At 40.8% G+C, this 18,024-nt stretch overlaps 1 protein-coding gene across 4 annotated transcripts in view; it reads left to right on the forward strand.

The window, feature by feature from the left end:
* Window positions 1-18,024, forward strand: part of rnf111 (ring finger protein 111) — a 105,084-nt gene that overhangs the window by 35,086 nt on the left and 51,974 nt on the right. For all 4 annotated transcript variants that reach the window (XM_034190143.1, XM_034190150.1, XM_034190158.1 and 1 more), the window contains exon 4: window positions 10,668-10,822. In XM_034190143.1, the coding sequence (XP_034046034.1) occupies window positions 10,668-10,822 (155 nt within the window). The remainder of the gene's footprint in view (window positions 1-10,667; window positions 10,823-18,024) is intronic.

Consider the following 18,024-nt stretch of genomic DNA (forward strand, 5'->3'; position numbering starts at 1 on the left):
TAGATATTGCCAAGACACTCTATCAAATGCTTTCTGTGCATCCAATGCTATGATCACAGATTCTAATTTTTCATCCTTCAGATGAGAAATTACATTTAACAAACGGCGTACATTATTACCATAGTACCGTCCAGTAATAAACCCAGTCTGGTCAGGGTGTATAATTTGGGTTATTATCTTATTCACACGCCTTGCCAAGACTTCTGTTAATATACGCAAGTCTCCATTTAATAAGGATATAGGCCTACAGGATTGGCAATCTGTGGCATCCTTACCTTCTTTATGGATTACAGTTACTGTGGCTTCTGACCATGATGATGCTAGCTTTTGTGTCTCCAAAGTGTATACATAAGCCTTCAGTAATAAAGGTGTAAGTAAGTCTTTAATAGCTTTATAAAACTCATTAACATAACCATCTGGGCCTGGACTTTTATTGCTCTTAAGAGACGTGATGACCTGCTTAATTTCAGTTTCCTCAAGGGGTTTATCGAGTTCTACTGCTGATTGATCTGTCAATTCTGTGATGTTAATATTTTCTAAATATTCTGCAAGTTCCGGGTCATCGAGCATGTGTCTGTGTTTTTATACAGTAATTTGTAGAACTCTGCAAATGCTTTGGATTTATCATTTGGTTTTGTAACATAAGTTGATTGGACTTTGATTTTCTGTACTATATTTGATACTTGCTGTTTCCTTAGTCTGAAAGCCAACAGTTTGCTGGCCCTGTTTCCATCCTCATAGTATCTTTGATTTGTAAACCTTAGATTACCTTCAACTTTATCAGCTAATAAGATATTAAGTTGTCTTCGTGTTGCATTTAACTCTTTTGTAATAGCAGCTTTTGTAGATTGTTTACATTCATATTCAAATTTTTTTATTTTTCGGTCCAGTTCCTTCTGTTTGGCGTCTCTCTCCCTCTTCCTTGCTGATGCAAATGAAATAATTCTGCCTCACAGATATGCTTTAGCACAGTCCCATAAAATTAAGGGGTTTGTTTGTGGTGTAGAGTTATTATTCAGATATTCCTTGAATTCACAAGTGATAAAGAGAACAAATTCTTTATCATTCAGGAGGGATGTATTCAGCCTCCATTGTTTGATTGTTGGCCTGAGACCTATGTCCCATTGCAAAAGGACTGGTGCATGGTCGGAGATTGTAATTAGCATAATCTCAATATCTGTTACTCTGTCCAAAGTAGCCTTAGAAACAAAGAAATAGTCTATCCTAGAGTAAGACGCATGTCTATTTGAATAAAAAGTGAAATCTCTAACACTTGGATGCTTACTTCTCCAAACATCGCCCAAACCTGCCTCTGAGGCATGATGTTTAAGGGCTTTACTTATTTTAGACATTGGTGTTCTGGAGGATGGTTGTTTATCGGCAAATTTGGACATTGTACAATTAAAATCACCTCCCATCAGTAACAGTCCAGTACTATGTTGAAGGATTGTGTTAAATAATGTCTTAATGAAGCCCGGTTTATCTTCATTAGGTCCGTATATGTTAATGAGAGATACCTCCACACCATCAATTACACCATTGACTATTAAAAGTCTCCCTTCAGTATCCTTATGCAGTAAATTTTTAGTAAAGTTAATCTGTTTGTGGAGAAGTATTGAGACTCCTCTTTTGCGCCCAGATTGGTGGTAGGAGTAAAATACTTTGTCTGCCCATGACTTTAACTTTTCATGTTCTGCATCAGATAGATGCGTTTCGTGAAGAAAGGCTATGTGGCAGTTGAGTTGTTTTAGCTGGAATAATATTTTCTTTCTCTTTATTGGACTATGAAGCCCTTTCACATTATAACTTACAATTCTCAAATCACTCATTGTATGAATTTAGTTTGTTTATTAAATTGTTGGTCTTGTAGGTGGGATAGAAAGCAGGGATGTGTAATATGAAACATGACACCAAAAATGAAATAAATACTAAAAGCCCTGTTGTTTGAAACTTTAACTCAGAGTCCCCGGGGAACAAGATGGACAAAACCAGAACGCTAAACCAAAACCTGTCTAGAAAAGATAAAGACATTATTTTGAATACTGAATGTTTTGGGAAACTTGTCCCTAGCCACCTAAATAGCAGCAACAGAGCACAACCTGGATCTAACTCGGCTTCACTTGTAGTTCGCAAAGACAAAAAATCTAAAATATCAAAACAAAACAAAAAAATAAAAGAGCAGGAGCAATGCCATGGTTTCCTGCAGATCAGTAAATAAAACAGCTGTTTGCTATAAGTTATTTTTATAAGCAGAATAATAAAAAAATGTATTGGAATATAGTAACATAAAACACAATTATATACAACTTAGAAACCTTGTAACTCTAATAGTCTTTACCATTGTGTTTTAGCAGTATGTCCTAGGATGAAGTCAGTCGCCTGGTACAGGTTGCTCCTTCATTAAGATCTGCTTGGCATAGTCCATAGCCTTCCGATGGTCCACAAACTCTCTGGTGTCGCCATTATACGTTATTCAAAGCCAGGCTGGAAAGAGGAGACCGTAGCATATGTCCTTTCGTCCTCGTAGGGCACTCTGCACCTCTGAAAATGCAGCTCTCGCCTTCGCAACACTTGCAGTATAATCTGGGAAGATGGAGACGCGCTGTCCATTGTAAAACAACGGTGCTTTGTCACGGGCCTTTCGTAGTATCGCCACAGCGTCATCGTCGTAATGTATTTTCGCAGTTATCATCCGTGGCTTTTCTCCGTCTCTTGAGCTCCCAAAAACACGATGAGAGCGATCCACTTTAACCTCTCGGTCAAGCTGTAGCATTTCTCTCAGGACGCTAGCAATAGCCTTCGGGGAACTGGGGTTAGCCTCTGGGATGCCTGCTAGTCAAATGTTAGCGCGCCTAATTCTGCCCTCCATGTCCTCACATTTGACTCTCATTGTCTTCACCTCTTTCTAGAGCCTTTCCACTGTCCCTTGTAGGGTTGACACTTCATCAGACCATGTACACAAACCATCCCTCACCTCTTGCACGTCTGCCTTCACGACCCCCAGGTCGGCACGGACAGTGGTGACGTCGTTAGCAATTAGCGTTTTTAGCCCCTGTAGATCGTTCTTGATTGAGCTTATCTCGTCTGCTAGCGCCGACTGGAGCTCGTCTCTAATAACTTCTTTAATGTCATCCCTTATGTTGGCCAAAATCTCTGCTTTTAGGTCTTCAACCATACCTGGGTTTTCACTTGGGGTGGGTGAGGTCTGGACTGCGTAGGTAGCTTGGTGGTTTTCCTTGTTGTAGGCCTCGGGTTAGCTTGGCTGCTAGTGCTTGCGGTAAATTTGTATTTCTGGAGTTTGTCCTCCATTAAGACAGCAACGAACAGGCTCAGGTTTCAATAGACGTCCTCAATAGTACATTGTGTCAAATTACGTTCAAAGATAGCTGTTTTTATGGTATAATGTCGCGGATTCTGCAGGAGCACCGACTCCATGCTTTGCTCACTAGCGCCCCCCCCAATAAATTAATTTTGAGGTGTTTTCTTAACAAAAGTCTTTATTCACAGTGAGCTTTTTTCTTCCGTGTGCTCAGCGTCCCCCCCTCCCCACCTGTGGTCTCTGAGCGCAGCATCCTTGGAAGTTCCAGTGGTTCTGTTTCACAATCGATGGGTGCCGCCACAGATGGCACAGAAAACACCAAAATAGTCCTTTGAACTGCAGGCTTTGTTTCCAGCTTGTGCTGCCTCATGATTCACGCGAACAGTCAGCTGAAGGTGTTTGTGAGCTTTCCCCACAGCAGCGGTTTATTTTTTGTGTGACAGTTAACCAGACCACTGACATGCAAGTCTTGTAAGTTGAATCATTGGGAGATGGCTTTATGAGCTTACACAGGGAAGCAATGAAGACAAGAGAAATCACTCTGTGTGGCTCCAAACCAACGAATTTCAATAAATTTAAGCAAAATTATTTGAGAAAAATGATCACCCTAAACTTGAAAATCGGCATGATGGCGCTGAGAATGTAACAACCTGGCACTGTGCCACGCTTCCATTGCTTAGGGAGAGCACTGTCAAGCAGCTAGTGTGACAGAGAAAGGATATAATTTTTGTGATCTTGCTCACTGGACCCCCCCCCCCCCCAAACTCCCCAGCTCCCAGCCTTAGCAGTCGATTGCAATACCCTCAGCAGTTTACATTGCCTCTGTGCTCAGCCCTCATACCCTACGGATCTCCCTTGTTCCTTTGGGTATGTTGCTCACGTCACCTTGGCACACCCTCAGCTTTGCAAAATCATTGATTCCCATAGTGTTCATGTTTATAATCTACTGTTTTGATCTTGGCTACTCACCACCCAGGGGGTCAAAGTGGTAAACACATATTTACAAAATAATCCCAGGTCTCCTTAATTAAGAGTGTGTCCCTGGTGGGTCGTTGTCCTCCCTGGAGTTGACGAGAACTGAGGAGTCTGAGCCAATTAAAGCCCAGCACACCCTCCATGTCTCCTCTGCATAACACGCCCTGTGTGTTTTGGGGATGTCGTGCGTGTGCGTGTGTGTGCGTGCGCACGTAAAGAAGTTTGCTTTCGTGAAGTAAGAGCATTAGTAGGTTTCCTCCTTGATTCCATTTGCATTGTTGTACAATCTTGTCTCACAGGAAATTGACTTGAATGCAGGGAGTATGAGCTAATATGAATCCCCCTGATCACAAACTGCAGTGAGAATGCTATTTCCTGATATGGCTCCTCTGACAAATGTGATCAGAGGCAAACAATTTAACTGACCATTCTGTGTCAAGAGAAGTTGATTGTTAATTAAGCAAAACATTAAAATTACACACACTTTATAGTGGTTAGACATTGGCAGTGGTGGGCACAGTTCAGCTAATCCGATAACAGATAATGATCAAAGCTAATGTTTTTGCTAGCAGATTAGCTTTTCAGATACATTTTAAAACCATCATCAGACCAATTATCGTCTGTTAAATTTAGTTCTGATAACTTTCAGTCTAACATTTTTTTTTATGGTAAAGTGAGCAAAGTTTAACACTCACAAACATTTGTAAACCCTAAAATCAAACATTTTAGTCCATCTGTTGTATGTTTGTAGCAGACTGGCTGCCTGTCGCTTGCTGATGGTGCCATCATTCGACACAGGGAACATTGTGGGCTCTGTAGTTCAGGTTCATTTTGGACGTTACAGTGAGTTGTCCGCTCGACACAAAAACAAAATGGACTAATTTTAATATTATTTTATTACTTTGTGGCTGAGCGTGTAATTTAATCTCCAAGACTCAGTGGGAGAGAGGTGATCTCACGGCGCAGCTGTGTGCAGAGGGACTTTTCGTCACTGTTTAGACACTGTTTTGGATTTTTTTAAAAAGGAAGCTTTATGTGGATTATTTATTCAGATGAATCCCACTGAAACTAACAGGTAAGAATTTCTATGTCTTTTACTCTGCCAATCAATGCATTAATGGATGTGTTTTGTTTTTTTAAGTGGCAGGGTTCAAGGCGTGTGAAAAAAGCAGCAGCTTTTTAGTTCGTAAATGAAGGTGTATCTAATACCAAGATGAATTGTGACTTTTAATCAAGGGCGCAATTTAGAACTAGAAATTGGGGGGCTTCACTTTCTAAAACTTCAGACGTGACCTTAATTTAAATAACTTGTCCGAAATTAGCTTGGTTAAAACTTTAACCATAAGTTAAAACTGTATGCCTCTGGATGACTTGAGTGATAGTGCTGGCTAGTTAGTAGGATGTCAAGATAATTTTTTTTTTGGCTATCATTTTGGTTCTTTTCTGTGACCAGTTCTCCTCTGATTGCAGAGGATAGAGTGGTTTCTCCTGAAACCAGCTCCTCTGTCCGTAGAGGATAGAAATGCACGTCTGCTACAAAACATTTAACAGATAGGCTCTAAAATCTTTGATATCAGACTTTAAAAAGTTCATTAACTGCTTTATTCACTAAGTTTGCAATAATATGTTAGCGGTCTAAAAATTATCAGACCAAAATTTATTGGAAGATAATTGATCGATGGATTGATTGATGGTTTTCAAAGTTATCTGAAAAGCTCATCCGATAATGAAAACATTAGCTTTAATAATTAGCGGTTAGCGGATTAGCGGAGCTGTGCCCACTACTGTGTGTGTGTGTGTGTGTGTGTGTGTGTGTATATATATATATATATATATATATATATATATATATATATATATATATATATATATATATATATATATATATATATATATATATATATATATATATATATATATATATATATATATATATATGCAGTGAGGAAAATAAGTATTTAACACCCTGTGATCTTTTGCAGTGTGTGCAAACCTGGTAAAAAACTGCAGGAAACGTTTGACCTCTGTAATGGCAAAGGCTACTGTACCAAATATTAACATTGATTTTCACAAGTGTTCAAATACTTATTTGCAGCAGTAACATACAAATAAATTATTAAAAAAAAATCATACATTGTGATTTTCGGATTTTTTTTAGATTATGTCTCTCACAGTGGACACGCACCTAAAATGTTTCTGTGTAGGCTCTCAGTTGTCCAGGTGGTTTCCATAGTAGAGAAGCTTGAATCTTCGACTGGACTGGGTTGCTTGACGTGAGGACATTTCCCTTCAAATCACAGAAGCTTCCTCAGCTAAAATTCTTGCTCTGGTAGTCTGACTTCTGTCTTGACTCTTGTAGAGAAGAATAAACCAGAAGCCAACAAAAGCTGGAGTTTTTAACCTAACCAGACCCCTCCTACTGAGAGGCCGACTGCTATAGGCTAGTGACTAAACAATAGCTCTAATTAGTACCTATTGTGCTCTAGTTAGCACTCTCCTAATGATGGGATGGAAGCCTCCCCTGATGGCTCCCTTGACGACTCTCCTGATGACATGAATGACTCATTACCATGAACAAAAGACTGAAACTGCTTTGACCTGAGTACCCCATTGTAAACAGGGGACAAAGTGTGTCTGAGACCCGCCCCCCCGGTTAAGGCTGGGTTTCAACTGTTTTACAAAGAATGCTTCCTTGACACCTCTCTCAAACCATTTCTTCTCTCTGGCTAAGATTTTAACTTCCTTGTCCTCAAACGTGTGGTTAGTGTCTTTCAGGTGGAGATGAACTGCAGACTGAGGTCCACTGGCGACCTCTCTGCGGTGCTGGTATAGCCTCTTGTTTAAAGGTTGCTTAGTCTCACCTATGTAGTGTTCATTACAGTTTTCCAGACATCTGATAGAATACACTACATTGCTCTGTTTGTAACTAGGGATCTTGTCCTTAGGGTGAACTATTTTCTGTCTCAAGGTGTTAACCGGTTTAAAGTAAACTGGGATTTTGTGCTGTCTGAAGATTCTCTGTAGTTTTTCCCCTACTCCTGCTAAATAAGGGAGAGACACTCCTCTTCTTCTTGTCTCCGTCTCCTGTCTATCTGGTCTCTTTGTTTTCTGGGACTTCTGCACTTTGTCCAGGAACCATTGTGTGTACCCACATACTGTGAGGGCTTTCCGTACAAGTTGTTGTTCTTTAGCCCTTCCCTCTGCAGTTGTGGGCACCTGTAGGGCTCTGTGTTGAGAAGTCCTGATCACCCCGAGCTTGTGTTCAAGGGGGTGGTTTGAGCCAAAGAGCAGATATTGGTCAGTGTGAGTGGGTTTTCTGTAAACCTCTGTCTGGAGCTGCCTGTTCTCTCCAATCGTAACATCACAGTCCAAGAACGCTAAATGGTTGTTTCTGGCATCCTCACATGTGAACTTGATATTGGAATCCACCGAATTGATGTGTTCTGTAAAGTCCTCGACCTCCTGCTCACACCAGCACATATCCAGGCCCATTTGAAGTTCACCAGCGACCATCTGGATGATCCAAAGGAGGCATGGGAGAAGGTCATGTGGTCAGATGAGACCAAAATAGAGCTATTTGGCATCAACTGTTTGGAGGATGAGAACAACCCCAAGAACACTGTCTCAACCGTGAAGCATGGGGGTGAAAACATCATTTTTGGGGGTACGTTTCTGCAAAGGGGAAAGGACGACTGCACCGTATTGAAGGAAGGATGGATGGGGTCATGTATCGTGAAATTTTGGCAAGCAACCTCCTTCCCTCAGTAAGAGCAATGAAGATGGGTCGTGGCTGGGTCTTCCAGCATGACAATGACCCCAAACACACAGCCAGGGCAACTAAGGAGGGGCTCCGTAAGAAGCATTTCAAGGTCCTGGAGTGGCCTGGCCAGTCTCCAGACCTGAACTCGATAGAAAATCTTTGGAGGGAGCTGAAACTCCAAACCTGAAAGATTTGGAGAAAATCTGTATGGAGGAGTGGACCAAAATCCCTGCTGCAGTATGTGAAAACTTGGTCAAGAACTACAGGACATGTCTGACCTCTGTAATGGCAGACAAATGTTTCTGTACCAATTGTTAAGCTCTGTTTTTCTAGGGGGTCAAATACTTATTTTATGCAATAAAATGCAAAATAATTATTTAAAAATCATACAGTGTGATTTACTGGATTTTTTTTTTTTTTTAAGATTCTGTCTCACAGTTGAAGTGTACCTACGATAAAAATTACAGACGTCTCCATTTTTTGTAGGTGGGGAAAACCTGCAAAACTGATAGGGGGTCAAATACTTATTTTCCCCACTGTGTGTGTGTGTGTGTGTGTGTGTGTGTGTGTGTGTGTGTGTGTGTGTGTGTGTATATATATATATATATATATATATATATATATATATATATATATATATATATATACACACACACACAGTGTGTATCCAAAAACCTGATGGATTTGAATCAAGCTTGCTTGTATGAGCCAACCTTGAACCTTCGTGTGCATGCGTGAATTTTTTTACGCCTGTCGATTGCATCAGTTGCTGGCAAGCAGCATTGTGTGAGGTCGTGTGTAGTGCTCTCAGTGGATTTTCATTGCAAGGAAAATGACGGAATGACTGGAGCAGCGCTACTGCATCAAATTTTGCCTGAAACTGGGCGGCAGCCAGGTGGAAACCGTTCGGAAGATTCAGACGGCTTTTGGTGGCTTTTCAGTCGTGTGACTATCTGAGAAATTGCGGAAGAGGTGGGCATCATTTTTCGGAGTCCAGCATGTCCTGTGAGACTTCAACACGAAGGTGCAGCAGTGTGATTGATTGAGTGTGTGAACAGGTGTCTTTTATACAGGTAACAAGTTCAAACAGGTGCAATTAATACAGTTAGAGTGCAGAATAAGAGGGCTTCTTAAAGAAAAATGAACAGGTCTGTGAGAGCCAGAATTCTTGCTGGTTGGTAGGGGGTCAAATACTTATTTTATGCAATAAAATGCAAATTAATTATTTAAAAATCACATTTTTTTCAGATTATGTCTCTCACAGTTGAAGTGTACCTACGATAAAAATTACAGACCTCTCCATTCTTTGTAGGTGAAAAAACCTGCAAAACTGACAGGGGATCAAATACTTATTTTCCCCACTGTATATTGAACTCAGAAGTATCTACAAATAGGGCACAGGTTGAAAACTCCTTGAGTTTCTCTTTAAACATTATAGTTGTGGTTAAAAACTGAGAATGTAAAAAAAAATAATTAATGAATTAATAAACAACCTCGGTAGTCATATGCACAGGGTTGGTTTTTTCTCCTACTTTTCCAGTGTTTCTCCCCCCCATCCCCGACCAACCACACAGCTCTCAGGAATCTCATTGCCACAGAGCTCCATGGTATCCCTCTTTACGACACTTTTATACATTCTGTTATCTCCCTCGGGCTCATCCCTCCTCCTTCTGCTTACCTTGCTTTACGGGAAATGCAGCTATTCCCTGTTCTCTCACTCCAGTCTCTAAGAGCAGTGGGTATAGTGATGGGAGCCTTTGAGAGAGGAAAATTAAAAGGAAAACAGGAGGAAGGAATGAAGCCTGGGAAAAAAAGACTACAGGGTGTCAGACAAAGGAAAGTGGGTGGAAAGTGTGGCAGGTTTTAAATGTAAGTGGTGGTAAGTATGCCAATGCAGTATGCTAGAGAATAGGACATTGCAATAATCCAGTCTGGCGGAGACAATTGCCTGGATCAGAGTCTGCATCGGCCATAGACAGGATAGGACAAATCCTCGCTATGTTACAGATACGATAAGAGACACTTTATTGTCATTGTAATAAACAACAAAACTTTGTTGGTGACAACCAGTCAGTAGCAGCAAAGATTAAATATAAAAGATAAAATAAATAAAATATAAGTTTAATAGAGAGGTGGAAAACAGCAAAAGTGATGTAAACGTGTCTCCAGCAACACTACAACAAGACAATACCTCATTAGTGCAGAACTTGGTGGTTGCTTTGGTGATTGGCTCTCATAATATTTCATGTAAAAGTTCAAAATCTATCTACTTCATGTCCGTTTTTGTTTTATTTCATGACCTGACTCCCACAGGACTCATTGACCAGATTTTTTTAAATGGTTTGAAAGGTTCCAAGTCCAGGGTCACCAGGTACCAAGATGAGATCTCAGTTTTTCTGTCTGAATTGTTCAGTGTTGTCTCCTATTTACATTTCTGTCATCAGCCATCTCTCAAAGCAGACATTGTCCAGAGACAATCTGACCAACTTGACAATCTGACCACAGTCGCATTCTCAATTTGATGAAGCATGTGATTGACCATGCCATATGCTGGTGCTATCAGGAACCTCACATTGCAATGGTCTGTCATAGTTTTTTTCTGTATGTCTACAGGTCACGCTCAGTGGGGGGTCTTGGCAGGATCTGGGCGAGTAGTTGTTCCCAAAACCGTCTCCAGGAGTCACGTGGACGTCACAGGCTCTCCACAGTCATCCAACCGCTGCGTCAGAATGCCGGGGAGGTGGTGGACCTCACTGTTGATGAAGATGGTACAATAAATCTTAAAATAACTACGTCACCCAAGTCATATTTATAGGGCTTTTTGAACCCTGGGAACTTGTTCAGACACTTGAAAACCTCATCAGGAACTTGGGGAATTTCATGTGGATTTTAAGTCTGCAAACATTGTTTGTGAAAACTTACTTTCTCTAAGGTGGTAACTCTCTTATGTTACAGCAATAACTACTGGGGTTTTGTCACCACATTTCATTTTTAAGCCCTTGATCTGAGTCTTTCAGAATTTTGTATCATCTGATACAAAGTCCTATAGTGATACTTAAAAATATTTACTTTATTTCTGTTTCTTATTTATTGCTGCAGAGCAGGCTAATAATTTTCAAATATACCTTGCAGGTTAGGGTCCTCAGGGACCCCTAACCTGCACATTTTTAATCTTTCCCTCCTCTGCCAAAAGCTGATGAACTCATTGGCGTGTGCTTGTCTGACCAAGAACTAAAAGGCACTTGAACGAGCTCAGCATCTTTCGACAGAGCAGGAAGAGATGAAAAATGTGTAGGCTGGGAAGCCCTGAGGATTGGAATTGGGAACAGGTCAAAAAGATACACAGGACAACTCCACACATTCAAAATCAAATTATAACATCATGTGTAGTGTAAATGCACCATGAGTAAGTGCAGACATTTTGCAAGCAGGTTTTTGTAACAGACGAATGGCATTGCCACACCTTCAGCAACAAGTTTGAGGATTGATGATGACTCAGGCATGTTGTCTAACTCGATCACTCATTTTTTTTTAGCATTCTTCTCATGAAGTATTCAAAACTTATTTCCTAGCGAGCAGCTTTGTAAATTTTCCAATTTCAAAATTCTAAGGATTAACCTTGTGCACTGGTCATCACAAAGCTTTGTTTTATGCTACATGTCAAAGCTCATAATTATTCATTTAGAAATAACTTCATACACAACTTAACTGGCCTCTGTGTGCATGTATGTGTGCATGCGTGTGTGTGGCTTTGGTCACGGAGAAACTGGGGAGAGCTGACATTTGCTGTTTGGTATGCTTATATATTTTGGGTCAAGGATAATAATAACCTTTATTTAACCAGGTAGAAACCCATTGAGATCGAAAGCTCATTTTCAAGGATGACCTGGCCAAGGAAGGCAGCAGCACGTCATAACGGACAGGTTAACATCAACATGAGAACACTGGTGCTAAACAAAACACAATCATCTTGGTCATAATAACATTGCACATGATATAAAGTCTCAAACAGATTTTGATTTAGAAACATAGGCACTTCACAAAAGAATCCCGTTCTTGATCTTGTAAAATAGACTGGCAGGTATTCAAAGAAGTCAGTCTGGGCAGTTTTAGTTTGAATTGGAGAATGTTCCAATCAGAGGGAACTGAAAAACAAAAGGCATTCTTTCTGACTTCAGTGCGGACATGCGGTACACAACATAACATGTCATTCGAGCGCAGAGCATAACGGCTTTCAGATCTCTGAAGTAAACTGGATAAATAGGTTGGAACCAGACCAATAAGAGTTTTTAAAACCAGAATCATCCAATGTGTATATGGCCTAACAGACAAAGAGGGCATGCCCGCTTTGGCATACAACTCACAGTGGTGGGTGAGGCAGCTACAACCAGTGATGAATCTCAAGGCACAATGGTACAGTGGGGTCAAGGACTGTAGACAACCGGTTTAGGCACACCTATACACAACATAGAATACCACCCGCCCATAGTCCAATAGTTAGCAGCAGTTATCAGGAGCTTCCGAACATTTAAGGGGAATTATGAATTGTTTCTGTAAAGGAAGCCAAGCTTCACCCTTAATTTGGAGATCAAGTGTTTAAAATTAACTTTAAAAGAGAGCTCCGTGTCATTAGTCAATCCCTAATACTTGTAGGTGCTGATTAGCTTGAGGATATTACCTTGGGCAGTTTTGATTGATGGTATGTTCTCCAAGGAAACAGGTGATTTAGAGAAAAAGGGTGAACGCTCAAAACGGAAGTTGATAGGACTTATATTTTGGGAGAAATTAGGGATATTAGGTAACAACTGAACAGTAACCATTGATAATTACATTCTGGAATCACACACCATTCCAGCAGAGGGCGGGAAATCATCTGGATTGAAAGCCAAGTGGTTTCTGTGTACATGTATGCGTGCTTGGGTGTGTGTGTATAATTTCAATCATGGAAAAACTGGGGAGAGCTGACATTTTCAATTTAATATGCATTTTGGGTCAAGGATGAACGCCACCAAAATGGAATGTTGACACGACTAATATTTTAGAGAAATTGTGGATATTAGCTAACAACAGTTAACAATGGGCGTTGATACAGTGAGGAAAATAAGTATTCAACCCCTGTCAGTTTTGCAGGTTTTCCCACCTACAAAGAAAGGAGAGGTCTGTAATTTTTATCATAGGTACACTTCAACTGTGAGAGACAGAATCTTAAAAAAAATCCAGTAAATCACATTGTATGATTTTTAAAAATTAATTTTTATTTTATTGCATAAAATAAGTATTTGACCCCCTAGAAAAACAGAGCTTAACAATTGGTACAGAAACATTTGTCTGCCATTACAGAGGTCGGACGCTTCCTGTAGTTCTTGACAAAGTTTTCACACAGTACAACAGGGATTTTGGTCCACTCCTCCATACAGATCTTCTCCAAATCTTTCAGGTTTGGAGTTTCAGCTCCCTCCAAAGATTTTTCTATTGAGTTCAGGTCTGGAGACTGGCCAGGCCACTCCAGGACCTTGAAGTGCTTCTTATGGAGCCCCTCCTTAGTTGCCCTGGCTGTGTGTTTGGGGTCATTGTCATGCTGGAAGACCCAGCCATGACCCATCTTCAATGCTCTTACTGAGAGAAGGAGGTTGTTTGCCAAAATCTCGCAATACATGACCCCATCCATCCTCCCTTCAATACGGTGCAGTCATACTGTCCCCTTTGCAGAAGAGCACCTCCAGAGTATGATGTTTCCACCCCCATGCTTCACGGTTGGGATGGTTTTCTTGGGGTTGTTCTCATCCTCTAAACATGGTAAGTGGAGTTGATTCCAAAAAGCTCTATTTTGGTTTCATCTGACCACATGACCTTCTCCCATGCCTCCTCTGGATCATCCAGATGGTCACTGGTGAACTTCAAACGGGCCTGGACATGTGCTGGCTTGAGCAGGGAGACCTTGCTGCCCTGCAGGATTTTAAACCATGACAGCATCATGTGTTACTAATGTAAACTGTGTTACTAAAATTGTGACTGTGGTCCCAGCTCTCTTCAGGTCATTGACCAGGTCCTCCTGTGTAGTTCTGAGCTTTCACAGAATCATCCTTACCCCACAAAGTGAGATCTTGCATGGAATCCCAGACCGTGGGAGATTGACAGTCATCTTGTGTTTCTTCCACTTTCTAATAAATAATCATAACAGTTGTTGTCTTCTATCAAGCTGCTTGCCTGTTGTCCTGTAGTCCATCCCAGCCTTATGCATGTCTACAGTGTTGTCCCTGGTGTCCTTAGCCAGCTCTTTTGTCTTGGCTGTGGTGGACAGGTTGGAGTGTGATTGAGTGTGTGAACAGGTGTCTTTTATACAGGTAACAAGTTTAAACAGGTGCAGTTAATACAGGTAAAGAGTGCAGAATAAGAGGGCTTCTTAAAGAAAAATTAACAGCCTGTGAGAGCCAGAATTCTTGTTGGTTGATAGGGGGTCAAATACTTATTTTATGCAATAAAATGGAAATTAATTATTTAAAAATCATACAATGTGATTTTTTTTTTTTTAGATTCTGTCTCTCACAGTTGAAGTGTACCTACAATAAAAAATACCTCTCCATTCTTTGTAGGTGGGAAAACCTGACAGTGGGTCAAATACTTATTTTCCCCATTGTAATTCACACCCCCTTCCAGCAGTGGGCGGTAAATCTTTATATTAAAAGCGAAGTGGCATCTGTGCACATGTATGCATAACCCAGATCCTCTAATTTTGTAGTGCAGCAATAAATCATACTCGGTATGGTCATTATGCCCCTTTTTTGCAAAGTTCATGGACTGCAGTTTATTTTTCTACATTATAATATGTGTGCAATTATTTTTAGCTGTTTTTTGTTTTTTTTCTTCATTGTTTTTGTGTTTCTGAGAGCCTGCGTATGGTTTGCGAATTGAGGGGTGATATATTAAAAAAAAAAAATTATATACAGTGGTCCCTCGTTTATCGCGGGAGTTACATTCTAAAAATAACCCGCAATAGGCGAAATCCGTGAAGTAGTCAGCGTTATTTTTTACAATTATTATAGACGTTTTAAGGCTGTAAAACCCCTCACTACACACTTTATACACTTTTCTCAAACAGGCATTAACATTTTCTCACTTTCCTGTCCTGTGTAAACACTCTCAAAGTTCAAACCTTAGTAGAAAAATAAGACCAACCTGTTTTCAGGCCCAAACATTTGCTTGAGAAATAAAAATAAAATGTTTTCCTATAAATAATTATGATGGCTTTTAGAACTAGCGAATTTAATTTTAACGATCAACCTACGAGGTTGGACACACAAGAAATTATTAATAGTGACTGACCAGTATTTCACAGTTCCTCTGATCGCGCCTCTTCATCCTGGCGCCACTCCGCTGTCGCGTCTTTTTCCATGGAGTGACACCTCGGTGCAGGTGTCTTTTTCCGAGTGAAGAACACAGTTATGGTAGTTGTTGGCGCTCTTTTTTCTTCTGGGTGAGAAGATTCTTATCAACAGACACGCAGAACAGTGCCGCGACCAGCCTGCTTGATGAGGACGCAGAACACAATGCGCTGTAAAAATTAAAAAAAGAAGAAAAAAAAAGCATGCAAAATTGGACAAAAAAAAAATCTGCGAGGCTGCGAAAGGTGAACCGCGTTATAGCGAGGGACCACTGTATGCGATTAAATGTGATTAATTTAGGATAGCACGTTGCCCGTGTGGATCCACTGGCTTTAGATTTGTCAGTGTTTATAAAATAGGTAGCTGACATTTTTCAAGGGTGGTAATAAATTGTGCAAAGTTTCTATAATGAGTTGGAACGGGGTGTGAGTCCAGAATGTTTTTAGAATCTAAGACCTCAACAGTTTTTAGAAGAACTAAACCCTTTTGTTTCCTGTTATTTACAAAAAAAAATTTTAACGTTAATTTTCTGTCTTAATGTATTTGTAAATGTTTTAGGTTCTTGTTATCATATACACAATATTATTATTTTTACTTCTATTTTGTCTTTTGATTTTTAAATGGACCACTATGGAAATAAGTGTCTTCACTTTCTTGTGTCCTCCATGTATTTTTAACATATTTACAATTATATTATGTACTTACATTGAACTTACTAAATAGTGTCAAACACTCATGCTTTTAGTATATAGATGATTTACCTCCCCTGCTGGATTAGCATGTGAGTCCAGAATGTAAATATCAATATCCATTGTTCAGTATTGTTAGCAAATATATGTAGCTTCTTTAAAAATATTAGTCCTATTTCCTTGTTTGGTTTTAGCACCATTTATCCTTGACCCAAAATACATAAACATACCAAACGGCAAACGGCAGCTCACCCCAGTTTGTGAGTGATCAAAGTTGCACACATGCAGAACTTTTGTCATTTCTGCATTTTGCTGTAAGCAGGTGCTTTAAATTTAACAAACGGAGACTGTGACGGACGGAACTCAGCCACATGGGGTGTGCAGCCAGTACATTCTGAGTGCCGGACCCAAGCCCTGATAAATGAGGAGGGTTGCATCAGGAAGGGCATCCGGCGTTAAACAAGCCAACCCAACTATGCAGACTCAGAATCGAATTCCCATACCGGATCGGTCGCGGCCCGGGTTAACAACGTCCGCCACCGGTGCTATTGCCCAACAGGGTGCCGGTGGAAATTGGGCTACTGCTGGGCGAAGACGACGAACGAAGAAGAGGAGGAAAACGTTGCCACGAACAGCGGGAGAAGAAGAAAACTAGAAGGGTGGAAATGAGAGTGGGGACTTTGAATGTTGGTAGTATGACTGGTAAAGGGAGAGAGCTGGCTGATATGATGGAGAGGAGAAAGGTAGAACAACACAGGGGGAACATGAGTTAAGTACGGGGACCTTCACGTGCATAGGTTTAGTTGGCTGCAAGTCAATGCGTTCCACTTTCCCCGTTTGCCGCCTGTCTCGTAAAAGACAAAGCACCTTGACCTCCCCGTCCTTGGCTTGTTAGCAAGAAGAGCAGAGAAAGACGCAAACAACGCTCTTACAGTGCTTTAATGCAAAATAGCATTGAATACTGTACTGGTTAGAAAATCCTGACAAACTAAGCAGTTTGTGTGATCCCACCGTTAGGATTTCACTGGTACTGAAAGCAAATTTCAAAATGCCTTTTTCACAGCCTGTCGGTGACTTTACAAAGATGCGCGCCCGCCACTGGGGATTAGCTCAATACTCAATTCTCTGCTCAATCTCACAACCACACGCGCTTCATGGGGGCATCTGTATGCATGCGTGTGACTGTGTGCATGTGTTTTGCATTATCATGGAAGTGTACCCACACTCAAGGGTGATATTAGTTAATCATAGCCTTCACTCAGCATAAATAAAGACCAATTACTGTGCTTCCCCATGAGCTTTTCACTATTAGCACGCTAAAGACCCCAAAGAGTGTTGGCCCGTGGCTAATACAGCCTCGACGTAACGGTCGGCCCACTGAATCATGATGATATGCATCGCATTGGGTAACAGGAGGACAACATCACATCATGAAGAGTTGGTTTTTATTAGTCACATACAGTTGGGTTCATAAGTATTTGGACAATGACACATATTTTTGAGGGTTATTTTACCACCACATTGTTGTTGAAGGGACAACTCAGCCATATGGGGTGTACAGCCAGTACATTCTGAGTGCCGGTCCCAAGCCCGGATAAATGAGGAGGGTTGCGTCAGGAAGGGCATCCGGCATAAAACAAGCCAACCCAACTATGTAGGGTTGGAAATGAGAGTGGGGACTTTGAATGTTGGTAGTATGACTGGTAACGGGAGAGAGCTGGCTGATATGATGGAGAGGAGAAAGGTAGACATATTGTGTGTGCAAGAGACCAAGTGGAAGGGAAGTAAGACCAGGAGCATCGGCGGTGGGTACAAGTTGTTGTACCATGGTGAGGACAGGAAGAGAAATGGTGTTGGGGTCATTTTAAAGGAAGAGTACGTTAAAAGTGTGTTGGAGGT

The sequence above is a fragment of the Thalassophryne amazonica genome, chromosome 2, assembly GCF_902500255.1.
Source record: "Thalassophryne amazonica chromosome 2, fThaAma1.1, whole genome shotgun sequence".
Lineage (NCBI taxonomy): Eukaryota > Metazoa > Chordata > Actinopteri > Batrachoidiformes > Batrachoididae > Thalassophryne > Thalassophryne amazonica.